General features: G+C 38.7%; 1 protein-coding gene across 8 annotated transcripts in view; it reads right to left on the reverse strand.

Annotated features, from left to right (window-relative positions):
* Positions 1 to 14,489, reverse strand: part of cep170aa (centrosomal protein 170Aa) — a 43,230-nt gene extending 28,741 nt beyond the window's left edge. For 7 of the 8 annotated variants that reach the window (XM_030156128.1, XM_030156125.1, XM_030156124.1 and 4 more), the window contains exons 1-3: positions 14,346 to 14,489; positions 2,566 to 2,625; positions 1,902 to 2,038 (exon numbers count right to left, since the gene is read on the reverse strand). In XM_030156128.1, the coding sequence (XP_030011988.1) occupies positions 1,902 to 2,006 (105 nt within the window). In that variant the 5' untranslated portion in view covers positions 2,007 to 2,038; positions 2,566 to 2,625; positions 14,346 to 14,489. Of the gene's footprint in view, positions 1 to 1,901; positions 2,039 to 2,565; positions 2,626 to 13,741; positions 13,776 to 14,345 lie in introns of all 8 variants that reach the window. The other variant, XM_030156122.1, reaches the window with a different exon arrangement.
* Between the last annotated feature and the right edge of the window lie 190 nt (positions 14,490 to 14,679).

The following is a 14,679-nucleotide window of genomic DNA, read 5'->3' on the forward strand; positions in this document are numbered from 1 at the left end:
ACACACAGGAGGTAGGAAATATAATTTAATAATAGAGAGAGCGGGAATGGCCTCACTGGTTTTTATGCCCTTTATTGCTGAGAAATGATAAGATTCAGGCTGACAGTGAAGGAGGCGTCTCTGTACCATACAACAGATTTTTCAGTAAACAAATAAGTCTGTTCTAATCTTGAAGCCATAAATCAGCACAGTGTCAAACGTTCTGATATGAGTATGACTGATGGAGTACATCAGCTGTTAGCTAGTTCCACAAGATGACACTAAAACATTTACTCAACACTTACTGAAGCCCCTGCAAAGGAAAGTGTAATAATACTCTGTCACACCACAAAGATGTATGATATCTTGTGTGCGTGTGGGTTTGGGTTCTATGTGGATACAAGCAACTCTCAATGTCCTGTCATGTGATGAGGCCTTGGCTTGTTAAAGTAGTCACATGGAGGTCAGTGGTACGCAACGAAACAACCTCGCATACAAACACAAAGTGAAAAATGCCCTCAATTTGGAAGATTTACCTTATCATTTTATCATTCCAGACAGATCACAAGGAGTGAACAGAAGATCACTCAAATACAGCACTCACATCATAACAGATCATCAGAAACATATTAGAGAGCATTTGAAATAGGCCGTGGAACTTTGACAACTCTACATGTTTTTGGAAATTGTGACCATCATTACTTTTCCCTAATATGCCATAGATATGAGAGGACCTGCTGATTTTGAGCCCGTCTTCATAAATGAAGCAACATCTTCAAGTTCTATGTAAAGAGAACACTTTCTTTTATTCTAACAAGCAGCCCTATCAATGTATATTTATAAGACTCAAGTCATATTTATGGCTACATTTTTGGGATGGGGCAAACTGCACAAAAAAACTACAATGTCAGTGTCCAAGTGGATATCTAGGAATTTAAAAAAAACAGCTAAATCTAGGTTATTATACCTTTCTGATAATTTCCAGGCCACAAACTCTCCCCTTTATGTTTTGGTGATAAGAAGAGTGATGCCAAAATGCAACTACTCAAATGAAAATAAAAACTGTCTGTGAAAAGACAACTAGAGCTGAGTTGTTAAAAATGGAACTTTGAATAACCACAAATCAAATTAATTCACAAATGAAACCCTGACTATTCAAACCATTGTCACTGAAAATTCAATGAAAGTGGAATGACACAGTAAATAGGACTGGAGATGGAATAAAAAACTTAAGAGGCTCTCCATTTTGCTTTTGCATGTGCTTATGTGAACTGTATGTTGTGCAGGGAGCTGGACATCTTCCGACATTAGCGGACTGCATTTATAAGCTAACAACATCTGGTTCTGCACACTGTTACTGCACTAGATACATACATTTAGAAGAAGGTCAAGTGTGGCATAACTTGTTAGCAGCTAAAGTTATTTAGTCAAGGCTTTCCTAGTTTGTTCTAACAGTGGCTGACTTGAGGACATCTGACAGGAACTGGAACCCGACTATAAAGACGGCTCTCAACACATACTGTCACAACAGTGAGTGTTGCAGCCATGGATGCACCCTCTACCCACTACAACTGGCTCAGTCGGATAAGATCTAACTCAGGAGGTATCTGCCCCACTTTCTAATAATAGTGCAGTGACCAGAGGTACACATGAGTGTACATGTGCTCTGTTTCTGTGTATACATAGCTGCACAGACACCAACACATTATGCAGACACATACCCAACAAGCGGGTACATACATGATACCCTGAAACATTTTCATACAGGTTATCTCAAATGAAAGCAAGGTTTTTAATAAATAACTAGATAGAAGTCAGCCAGTAAATCTACAGTACAGTGTACATGTCTTTTTATGTATATGTATATATGTCTTTTAAGTTTTTTTGTGTGCTTTCTCAGTCTGTGTTTAAAGCATCCTTACCTGCAGCATGAGCTCGCAGTCATCCCGGCCGACAAAGATCATTTCCCGGGGCAGTCGGTGGCGAGTCCCCCCACTGCTCACCAGGAACCAGGAGGTGACGCTCATCTCTGCACCCTGCTGCTGCCTCTGCTACGCTCCTACCACAACAAAATCAACTACGATGAATCATTTAGGTCAAGTGAAACTGTTTTGTAAATAAGCTTCCGAAGTTTTGAAAATCCCATGTTTCGCTGTATCTTAGTTGTAACTGCAAGGAGGGCAGTAGGGCTGAAAAAATGCGATCTCTATCACTTACAGAGCCATGGACAACTCACATCACAATCTCAAGACAAAAGATGATATACAAACACTTTTCCTGATTCAAACAAAATATACCACTCAATAAATAAATAAACAATAAATAAACCACTCAAGTTTGTTGATGATCAGCAAAGCTCAGAAAAATGGACAGCTTACATTACTGATGTAGCAACAAAAAACGGCTGGCACTGGTGTCTATGGAAACCCTAATCTTCATTTTGCTATTTATTGCAAACAAAAATTGGAATTAATCAAGTGAATTTGATATTGCACCCTGTCTTAGTTGACAAATCAAATTTAAGTTGGGTATGTTAAGTACTGAAAACAATAAAAGAAAGATATTTCAGCAAGTTTTACTACACACCTCTGGTCCAGGTAGCTTACTGCTGATTGGCTGCTGACAGCACAACAATGCTAGGCCATCCTGAAGACAGAGAAGAAAAAACAAGCTTTCAACTTTTATTTCTCCTTTTCCATTGAGAAATATGACGAGATAATTAAGATAAAAAAAATAAAACTGTAGACAGTTTGGATAGACACACAAAATCAAAACACTCATTTTGCGTCATTTTGCATTTCAAAGGGAGTGAGAATAAGAAGGCGGCTCTGCAATGTGATGCCTGACTGTTTTAGTCTGAAATTGAACACTAAGGCAGCCAGTAAGATACATCCTCTTTTTCTCTCTGCCTGCCCTGATCATTGCCAGATGTCAGAGGAGGAAGTGATGTAGGAATGTTGGCTGGCCTCCGCAGCAGGACATTTATTTTCTCTCCTACCGCCCTCCTCCCGTTCCTCTCCTTCAGATGAGCTGAAAACGAGGTCAAAGCAGCCACTCCAACTTTCTGCATAGTGTGTTGGCAGATTTTTCAGATTGTGGTTCAAGTGACAAAACATGACAGAAGAGGGTGTCAACATTTTCCAAATATTTGAGTGGAAAATGACCACAAAATAAATTTAAGTTGTTCATGGAGGAATTTCTGTTTGATTAGTTTATTGTTTGAATGCTTCTATTGATTTGTTTGTCACTGAAATACTTTTAATAATCATTCGTTTAAAAGCTGAATGCTAGTTTCAAATGGAATATTTTAATAATAATTTCAGGCAGAATTAAAATAACAGAAAGTCTGAGTACTAGAATGTGCCAAGAAAAGCCCATCAGAGAGGGAATTAAAGATTATTGAGCTAAGCCTGTGTTCACTTGACCTTATAAGTACTTAATATACCAACTCAGTAATCCCTTGGGTAAAATTTTAATCAAATGCACACCTCTGACGACTCACTGCACGATGTTGTTGAGATCCTGACAGCACTGAAAGCAACAATTTTCTCTGGTGGCAATGGGATCAGTGTTTCATCCCAGTAACAACTCAGAACGTCTCAGTATTCTGATGTGTGAAATGTCTGAGGGCATTTTAAACAATTGCACAATATTTTAAGACATCTTCTACAATATTCTGACATAGGGGTTTGGGAACATGTGTCATTTTCATGACAGTTTATTGTTTAAAAAACAAGGAACTGGAACGTAAACCCAACAACCATAACTCACTTTCAAGAGGTCCTTCTCAAATACTTTTGGAGTGAAAAAATGTAATAATCACTAACAGAAGAAAGTTGATCATACAAAATGATACAAAATGAATCACCTTTATCTTATTAAAAACCTGAAATAAAAATATCTAGGTTATTGTAGGTTATATCTAATATGATTTAATATCAGCAGTTTCTATGATAAATGCTGCATTATTTTTTCTTTTAAGTTTAAAGGTTGTTTTATGGTCCTGAGTTAAAGAAACCAGATGGATTTTGTGGATTTAAATAACTCCTTATATCTGTCTTACAACACATCATGTCACAAATCTCATATATAACACTCAAAACAAATAATTTTAGTTTTCAAATATTAAAACAAAGGGTAATGGAGTGACAATGATTAATGAAATATAAAATTACATCACACAAATTATCATAACCCTTCTTTCCAACTTCATAGCAATTCTGTGTAATTCTTATTGTCTCATCATGAAAACCAACAAATTTATATTCATGAATTGTGCCACAACCTGGACCTGAATTCATCCTCTATTTTGAGACTTTTTGCTGTTTAGATTTTGTTTCCCTGTTGTTATAAGACCCTTTTAAGTTACTGATATAGATACGTGTTTGGATGCAACAACAGAACATGCATACAGAGGTCTGCGAAAGAACAACAGCATTGCCATTGCACTGTAATTATGTGTGGTTTACCCTCCCCATTCTAACCAAAACATCAGCATTTGTCTCAGTAACCACTGCACACTCACTGCAAAATGCAATGTTAATGAGAATGTGGTTGAGTAGCCTGGACACAAAGCATACCAGCCTGTGTGGTATCGTTAAAAAACCTTCTCACTATCACACATGAAAGACATGGCACAGCTGGAGGAATGCACTGGTAAGCCTGCTAAAGGAGACCCATCTGAGGAGTAAATACTGTCTGTTTCACATATGCTCATTTTAACCTAAACACTTACAGACTTGTTCACCTTGTTCAACTTAAGTCTGTAAAATATGGAAAAATTTATAGCCTAATGTGCAATATCATTGTTCATAAGACTTGCACTGATAAACTAATTTTGCAGTCACAACCAAATTGCCTCCAGTTATTGGTGCTAGGGCTTCATGTGATTGGCCAAAGGGTGTGAAAGCATGGCTCCATTTGACAGGTTTGCAAGTTGCAAGTTAATAATGATTAGTGAATGCATGGCACATACAAATAAAATTATTTTTTTCTTATTCATCACACTTCAAGCAGTCCTTTGCAATATGTTTATTGTGTATGTTCACACTGTGATGAAAATCTGATTTATGTGTAATGTTAAACCACCTTTAACATTATGACAGCTGACCTATTATCTTGACAACTGAGCAAATGATGAGATGCTGAAGCCTGAAAAAAATCCTAGTTCGCAAACCTTAAGTTAAGTTTACCTTTGTCCAATTCATGTTTTATCAATATCAATATTACTTGTGATAGAAAGTTTGAATAAAATAAACTGAAAGCAGTTCTGGCTCATTTCCCTTCAACTCTCCTTCCACTCTTTCAGCAACGTTCTTGCTGAGGCTAATAAAGAGGAATAGTGACCTCATGGTTTTGGCAGGAATTCCCCAATCCCAATACACTTGCACTATCTCTCCCTCTCTCCCAGAGAAATGCACACAGAATTAGGGAGTGAAAGAACAGGATTATTCCAAGATGACTGTGAATGCTTTGTGCTTTGAGATACCAGGGGTGAGAAAGGAAGTATGTACAGAACTTCCTGTGTTGGACTGAATATCTGATCATAGAACACAGTAAGTGTGCAGCATGATGATGGTTTGTGCCATGTGTCATCTACAGTGAGGCTGCTCTTGGACGTCAAAGAAACAATCATATTATGAGGAAATTCATTCAAAGACTTGCTACAAAGAGGAAAATTAAAAACAAATTAGATGGAGGATTGGTTTTATTATTCATTACAGAGTAACATTATCAGACATGAAGAATGAGCTGGTTGAATGCAATATAATGCTGCATAATCAGATTTCTGAGATGTGATTAGTCATAGATAAATTTCTGTTATCCAGCGAGCTGTTATATAAACAGTCTTCAAATTCAAATCTCTTCCCTCCACTCTAAACCAACCAGGCACTAGTAGAGGCAGCACCGGAAGTGACCTCAATGAGTGTCTGTTAATTTACTGTCTGTATCTCATATGTTTCCTGCTGGTCTCCACATTGCATCTGGCTGGAATGTGTATCCCAGGATGATGCAACAGCTGGGTAACCATCTATTCTACTCATCTGCTCTGTAGCTCTAAACTCCCACACCATCATATCACCACCGTGACCCTAATAGCTGACTCACACTACTTCATGCACACTGACAGCTGCTGTGTAGTTTCCACATGCAATTTACACAAACACGCGCATGCTATGTAAACTCAGTTCAAGTGACACACACAGTGGAGGACAGGGAGAATACTAGCAGCAAAGAAACACACACAGAGAGACAACTCATTTTCTTGTCACACTCATTTCCACATGGTCTTATGATGAGAACCAAACTTAGCTGTTATAAGGGTGTGGTTGTCTGCTCCGTTGTAAAAATGTTGTTTAATCTCAGCATCATTTAGGCTAACAAGAATCTGATGCCGGATCTACAAACTCATAGACAATACAGGGTTTGGATGTTGACTCCATGGATGTTGCACCTCTATAGAGGGTAGAAAGTTAATGATAAAAGTATCCTCTATACATTGCTATTCTCAAGAGAGAATCAGCCAGACAGAAGATTATGAATTTGGCTATTTAGACATGTCAGAAAAAATCTCTGTCACGAAAGATTTCTCCCTTGGTTAACAAGTGAAAAAAAAGCATAACATGCTGCACACTTTTAATACCCCTTGGCCAAATATAGTGTAAGATTCTGTTGAAAGTTACTGTCCTACAGTTTAGGTTAGATTGTCTTTGTGTAACTTACTACTTACTACTTATTAACTTATTATATACATATTTATATGTGAAAGTACTTAGATATTATAACATAAAGGCCATTTGACCTTGAAAAAATTGGTCATGGTGACCTATTATTAATAGGCTTCTGCCTAGATGTGTCTACAGTATAAATTTGGTGCAGATATCTCAATGCATTCATTAGATAATGTGATTATGTTGCTGAATGGACAGACGGACGGACAGCTGACAAAACGATTACAATACCCCTTCGCCCAGAAGTTGGCCGAGGGGTAAAAATCACTAACTCTATTGAGTTGAACCATATCAGTAAAAATGTAAGAAGGAAAACCATGGTCCAGATTGTGGTCAAACACCACAGCAACAGAACCCACTAAACTGCCAAGATTAGGCCTAATACTTAATGTAAAAGCTAATTCAGGCTCTGACAAATATTTTAATAAATACTGCAGTAAATGAAGAAAAAGAGGCTATGGGCTGTTGTGAAGACAGAGTACAAATAAAGTAAAAGATGTCTATTGAAAAGGAGACAGAGAAGACAAATAACAAAGAAACTGTCTATTCCCTTGAAAGTGCTGTCATAAGGTCAGGGAGGCCTTTCAGATTAAAGTCAATAAGTAATGGACAAGAAAGACTGGATCGTTCTTGTAAACCTAGAGGGGCTTAGGGGAGCAGGAATGCCTTCAGACCCCGAGGGGTGTAAAGACGAAACCAGACTACAGGTTCAACATGAGACTGCCAGTTGAATATCAGGAGACACAGACAAAGGCTTTTCTAGTTCCCCAAGGTTGAGTCTACTGTAGATTCACAGACATGAAAGTGTACAATAGAGGAGGCATATGATTTTTTTTCAGTCTGAACCTCTCATTCTAAATAAAAGGAAAGCTGAAATACCATGGACTTTTAAGAATTTGATTTTTTTTTTTCTTTTCAAAATGCTACATTACACTGGACGTTCTCTAGGCAGTGGATGTGTGTTAGTATTAAATGTTCTGTATTTGTGTGTGATGCCAGTGTCGGACCTCCATCATAGGGTGTGAAAAATCTAGACTCAGATGCTTTGCATGACAATTACATCTAGATTTAGTTTAAACAGAGGAGCACAACCATGAAGATGAATAATGCATACATTTGAAAGTTTCTTGGTCTAATATTTTGGAATAAGTTATGGTTGCTCCTTGGACATCAGTTTTAAGGTGCTCAATTCTATTTGACATTTAGATGAAGTTAGTGCAAATCACCCACACCACTAATGAATAAGTAATAGCCAGCAAGGAGTGATGAACCCCATAGAATTAGGTAAGACTTCACTTCAGCCATGAGTCCATGATAAGTGCATGCTTTGGTTTTGTCACTGAAATGGCTCATTAAGTGATCTGAGGATGGATTAAACTTGACAGCCGAGGATGTTTTCCAGCTGAGGATGTTTCTCTGCAACAACCAAATGCTGCTTATATTAGTCTAGTATGAGAAACACAGATGGACATTAATGCAAAAAACACTGTGGCTAATGTTAAGTGGTTAGTTGAAATGACCAAGATTACACATCACACACTAGAAATCAGACAGTTAAACTTCACAAAGTATGGTTCTTGAGCCCCTTTTACACAGCACTTCTGATCCGGGAATATTTCACCTTTATTCTGGAACGACATCTGTGTAAATGAAATGGTGGGATCATTTGGTCCCACCTCTGGAGGTAGTAACAGAGCAGTGATAAAGGTGGAATCATAATTCCGGAACGCTACGTAGGACGAACACCTCTCGTTCTGTAACCAAGGTGTGACGTTTTGATGATGCATTGCGTGTGTGACCCCCATGCTGGGGGGATTTAAACACAAGTGCGGGCCGTGTACATTAAACAAACATATCAACGTGACCATAAAGATGTTGAACTGGGGAGACGCCAACATCCGCAAGCTGTTGTCACTTCGGGTGGAGGACTCTATCCATGCTAATATTTGTGGAACGGTGAAAGACGGGCCAATGCTGGAGAGGGTAGCAACATTGCTATGCTCAGGGTATTTCCAATTTGCAAGTTATACATCACACTATACGCTGCGTCACCGCCCCTTTGGATCCTTGTCCACTGCGTAAAAGTCCAGCCTGTCTCACCTCTCTTACTCCTTTGGCTTGGCAATGGAAATCGGTCAATGGTGGAAAAAAGGTGGGATCACCATCTCACCTTTTTTTCCGGGATCTCTGTGTAAAAGTGGCTTATGACTCTTAGATAGCATACTGGCAGAGTGAAAGGAAGAAGATTCTTTTGTTAATTGATTATGGGATCACTCTTTGTGTTAATCATCTTGGACAGAAGTACTAAAATGAAGCAGAAAATAGTAGGATCAATTACAGCCAGTTTCCCAAGCAGTGCTTTACCAAGAGACAAGTCTCCCTTAATAATATGAATATACAGGGTGGGGAAGCAAAATTTACAATATTTTGAGGCAGGAATTGAAAGACAGTGTATGACCAATTAGTTTATTGAAAGTCATGAGAATTTATTTGCCACAAGACAATTGACATAGAAACATGTTAGAGAGACACAGAAAATGTTTTTATTCTATGTGTCCTCCTTTCTCAATAACTGCCTTCACACGCTTCCTGAAACTTGCGCAAGTGTTCCTCAAATATTCGGGTGACAACTTCTCCCATTCTTCTTTAATAGTATCTTCCAGACTTTCTCGTAATAGTTTTGCTCATAGTCATTCTCTTCTTTCCATTATAAACAGTCTTTATGGACACTCCAACTATTTTTGAAATCTCCTTTGGTGTGACGAGTGCATTCGGCAAATCACACACTCTTTGACGTTTGCTTTCCTGATTACTCATATGGGCAAAAGTTTCTGAAAAGGTATGGATAATAGTGTTAGGTATGATTATGACATCAATATATGTTTGGTTTCAAAACAATTGACGCAGTGCCTGCTGAGAAAAAACAACTAAATGTTCATTGTAAATTTTGCTTCCCCACCCTGTATATTTTTTTTTAAATGGCTTTGTATTAACAGGCATAGATGGTGATTGAATGATTGTTCTCAGCCTTTCCATTGGAAGAGTCAAACAAAGACAAAGTTTTTGAGGATGATTTAAACTGACTGTTGCCAATAAAGTTGGAAAAAATATACTCACCTTTTCTCATGAAATGATTGTGACAATGTGATTTATTCTTGATAGATAAAGTGTAACTGGGACTCAGTATGGAGTCCTTGCACCTGGTCAAGGATGATTACTAATGTGTATAAATAGGAAGAAAAACAGGAATGTGAAAACAAAATTATTCCAATTTTATAGTGTTTACTTTAATAACAGAGGTTCCCCTCTATATGAAGGAATAGGCTAATGGCAGTCAAAGGAAATGTAATGGAGGTTATTCTCACTTGTTTTTTCTTAATTTTCTGGGTATGTTATTCTACTTAAGTTATCTTCTACAGATAACTAGAGGTGTTTGTATTGTTATTGTTTATTGTTAGTATCACAACACATTGCCTTGTGTTGTATTGTTGCTTGTTATAGATTGAAAAAAATAGAGCTGAAACGATTAATCGACTCAAAGTGATCCAAAAAAAATCATTCAACCACAATTCTCCTGAATCAAAGCTTTGTTTCCTTCATTTCTCTGCTGTTAAACATTGGTTCCACTGTTGTGTTTCACATGGACGCTTATTGTGACGAACAAAGAAGCTTCAATTCAGGAAAACTGCAATAGAATATTTCCCTTCAATCAATTTGAGTCGATTAATCAAATCGTGAATGTTTACATTCGCTTCAAGCACTTAATCAACTAATCGGTTTCAGCTCTAGAAAAAAACAAAACAAACAAAAACCTTCAATATAACTTATGGTGTGTTCTGATGATACAGTTCAGAGTGGGTCACATCCTGTCGCTTAAATGATACTATACTACATGAATAGATTAGAATTTATGCAGCCAGATAAATACAGCAACATACAGCTACAGTATTCAGTCCTAAAAGAACAGAACCAGAGCAGCAAGTGGGGAGATAATAAATCATGGAAGTGTCAGTATATTTCCTCATCTGCAGAGACATCAGTGTGCATGCACTGGATTTCCTAGTGTGTTTCTGTGTTTGCACACACTTGTACATACAATGTACAGACAAAAAACTATCCCATGCAGCAAAAAAGACCATATGGTAGGCTGAAATGCAGCCACATGCATCACATGAGCAGTCTGTCTGAGATACAAACATGCAAATACCTTCATTTAGCCAGCATCCATCCAGCCCATTTCACTGTTATTACCATACACAACCCAGCACACCCCTAGCCTTAAGTCATAAACCCACCACATGCTCAGTGACCCCAGTGTTTCACGTGACCTACAGACCTACATATGGAAATTAACAATTCAAGGACAGACAGTGATTCAGTCTTCAAGTAAAAACTGCAGCCTGCCCTTAAGCAGCATACAAGAAAGTAAACACATTCTTGTGGAGTTTAAGAGGGGAAAACGAACACTATCTGATGCTACAGATAGAGAGATAATAAAAAGATTATTAATAATCCAAGAAAATTAATGAAGTACACTGCCTGCAGCACTGTTGTTCTCATTGCATGTGATTATTTTTTCAAAGCATGAGTAGTTCATTTTTCACAAAATAGAATGAAATATGCTATTTTCTGGGGGTATTTTCATGTTTTTCAAGAAAGACATGAGGTAAAACAGATTACAGTATGAAAATTATCCATCAAAGTGCTGTATGTGTGTATAATTTGTACTACTAAAGTTTCAAATAGAAAATAAATTTGATTTTAAGTGAATGCATTGCTGCTACTAGGTTTTGACATAAGACAGGCAGTCAGGTACAGGTTTGCTTTAGTGATTGCCCTTTGGCCCCTGCTAAGAAGACAATGACACATGGCCCTTTAACAATGACATTAGTATTTGGCCAACTCTGCCACGATGATTATGGAACCAACATTTATGCTTCCCACAGCAATAGCCTCGGCAACAGGCAAAAATAGTGAACTGTCTCACACTGAAATCCACACTAGCACTTAGAAGAAGAAAAAAAGAACTGGCGTTAGCATAACAGGACAATCGGGGTAGCCTGGCAGAGAGGGAGACGGGGATGGAAACTGCCCAAATATAAGATCAATATCTGCAGTGGAAAGAAGCACAAAATACCGGAACCTCACAGGAGAGTATGTTACACCCCAAAACAGATGGGAAGGTCACTTCATGTAATTTTTTTTTTTTGTTTGAAAAGTTCCATGTGAAAAAAAGTAAGACACACCCATGATGTTCCATAACAAGGGAGAGGCTGATGATTATATTTGAAATTTGTTCCAAGCTTTTTCTTGTTTTCTGCTCTGCAATGTCTTCTTACGTCTTACCACAGACTTTTTCTGTCTACCCCTCCTACTTTGTTTTTCTTTCTGGCCCTGTACACAAGCGTGATCTCCACCAGGCAAAGCCATTTGACTCTCATAACCCTTTTAATATGTCTACTCTGGGTGATTGCACAAGTGAGATTCACTTCTATTTTTAGCTGAACATACCCTGATAGGTAAAACAAACATCTAAAAGAGAGCAGTATAGAACATTAGTGCAGTATAGAACACAACAAACTATGCTCATAACTAGGTTGTTTTCAGTTACAAATAACAGCGCCTGAGCACTGAAGTAAAATGAACTCACTTCCTAAACTTCCTATTATACACAATGGCCATGAGCCGGACGGACAACAAAGTCCTGCAAACTAGCAAGAGCCTGGGGCAGAAAATAGGTTCTTATTATTGACGGAAACCTTACATATTTACTCAGTGTACACTCGGCCACTAAGTCACAAAGGACAGATGAGACAGCAAGATGAAGAGAGTAGGAGTCCACTTTGTAAATTCAATGAATCAAAACTAATAATTCAGTGATTTTGTGAATAGATCGTACAAAGTTGAAATAAACATTTTGTTTTGACAACTGATCCAAAATCCAAACAGTGAAAACTATTGCAATATGAATGTCATCACTTCAAAATGATATTTGTAATTTATGTTGTCATCTGTCAGAGGTGAACATGTATGGAGTAAGACCAGAGACTGCTGCTACTGCAGTCCTGTGTAAATGTGCAGCAACGGTCCTGTGATACTGACACAGTTTTTAAGAATGCAACCGCCTGTAGAGCCAAGCAGTTTGCTGGCAGCCACATTTGCAGCGAGGACAGTAAGTAAGGAGGCAAGGAAGGGGGAAGACTCAGTGGAAGAGAAAAAAAAGAGCAAAGCTGGCCTGCACAGTATTATGTGCAGTCAAACCCGAATGGCTTGAACCCAGAAAATTTGAATTCTTACAGCTGAAGGAGGAGGAGACGGACAAAAGCCAATGATGGGCTTCATATAGTGCTCCTGCTTTCCAAGAACACTTAAGTCTAGCATGTGAAGAGCCAACTGTGTTAAAAAGCAGGTCTAAAATGGGAATCACTATCTTGGACAATTACATTTTATGACAGGACATGATATTTACACAGATACGGACAAGTCAGTAGTGTATAAATGGGAGACAGCTGTGTAACTGTGTCATTATATGCATCAAACCTACCACACAAGGTAACAATAACATTATCACCCAGGCTTCAGACAGCAATGACACAAATCTTAATAGTGCATAATGCATAAAGCAATGTCAACGATAAGAAGCAGGAAATAAGGGCATCTTAAAGAGATCTTTGTTTTATAAACTGAGACAAACTGGTCTCCAGGATGTAACGCATCCAAAGCACGTCTTAGACTACTTCCTAAAGTTGAAATCTGATGTGATGATGACAGCACAAAATCAAATGCAACACAAAGAGAGCGGATACATGCAGGCCAGCTACATCTGCCCCACGAAAACAAAGCCTCCACACAGAAGAAGAGGAGGGGTCCGGGATCGGGAAACACGCTGCAGCCACAAAAAAATAGAGAAATAAAACGCCGGTACTTGTGTAGACTACTGTTCGGAGAATATACTGCAAACTGACTCGGAAGAGGACACGGGGGTTAGTTGTTTCAGATGAGACAAACACAAAGCATTCAATGTGACCGACCTTCATTGATGTGCATCCTGTGTCGATAGCCTCCCTGTAGCCAAGCAAGGATGCAAATGATAGAAAAAAAAAAAAAAAAAAAAAAACAGGTCAGTGCCGGATAACAGCGACTGTAAAGAGGGCAAATATAACCGGTGTTTGTGAGGACGGAACAAAGTGGACAGGCTGTGTCGCTTTACAAAGGCAGGAGAGAGCAGGGCAGAATGGTCATGCTGCTGCTGCTGACAATAGTGTGCAGCTCGGTGTGTCTGTGTCCATCCACAGCCAACAGGGTGTCACACTCCGGTCTGTTCAGCCCTTAAACGCACCGCACATCTATTTACAAAGCTTGTTTATGAAATGTTTGGCAATCGATAAAACTCCTTATTTTTATTTAGGAATAAGAGAAGCTCCCAAATCTGCCGTGTCACTTCGGGATATTTTTTCCATCTGCATGAATATCCAAAATAAAAGCAGCAGAAAAGAGGAAACCCGTTTCTAACCTTTTTTTTTCTTTGCTGTAAACTTCACGTGCGTGTAACGGTCGACCACTACCTAGCTAAAATATGATTAAGCTAGCAGTACTGAACTGGTAATAAATAAGATACGTGGACTTCTTACTCACCCTTTTCTTTTCTGGTGTGTGTTGGTGCTGAGGGTGTGTGTGTGCGGAGCCCAGCCCTGCCGTGCTGCAGTTCTATCCGCCTCTGTGCGTCGGCCTTCTCCCCCTCCGTTGCTCAGCAATAACGTTACTCCCAGCAAAATAGCGGAGAAGACCGACGCCGAGACAGACGAGCCCAAGCGGAGGACGACGGACAAAATGACTTCCTGTTGGATGTTTCAAAATAAAATATAATAAACGAAACCGATATTTTGGAGCGCTGCCCTGGTCGTAATGTGCAGAGCTGGAGGTTAAAAAGCGGCTTTGTGTCCAGGAAACCTCATGTGTTGTGTAAGGG

The sequence above is a fragment of the Sphaeramia orbicularis genome, chromosome 15 (genome assembly GCF_902148855.1).
Source record: "Sphaeramia orbicularis chromosome 15, fSphaOr1.1, whole genome shotgun sequence".
NCBI classification, from domain to species: Eukaryota; Metazoa; Chordata; class Actinopteri; order Kurtiformes; family Apogonidae; genus Sphaeramia; species Sphaeramia orbicularis.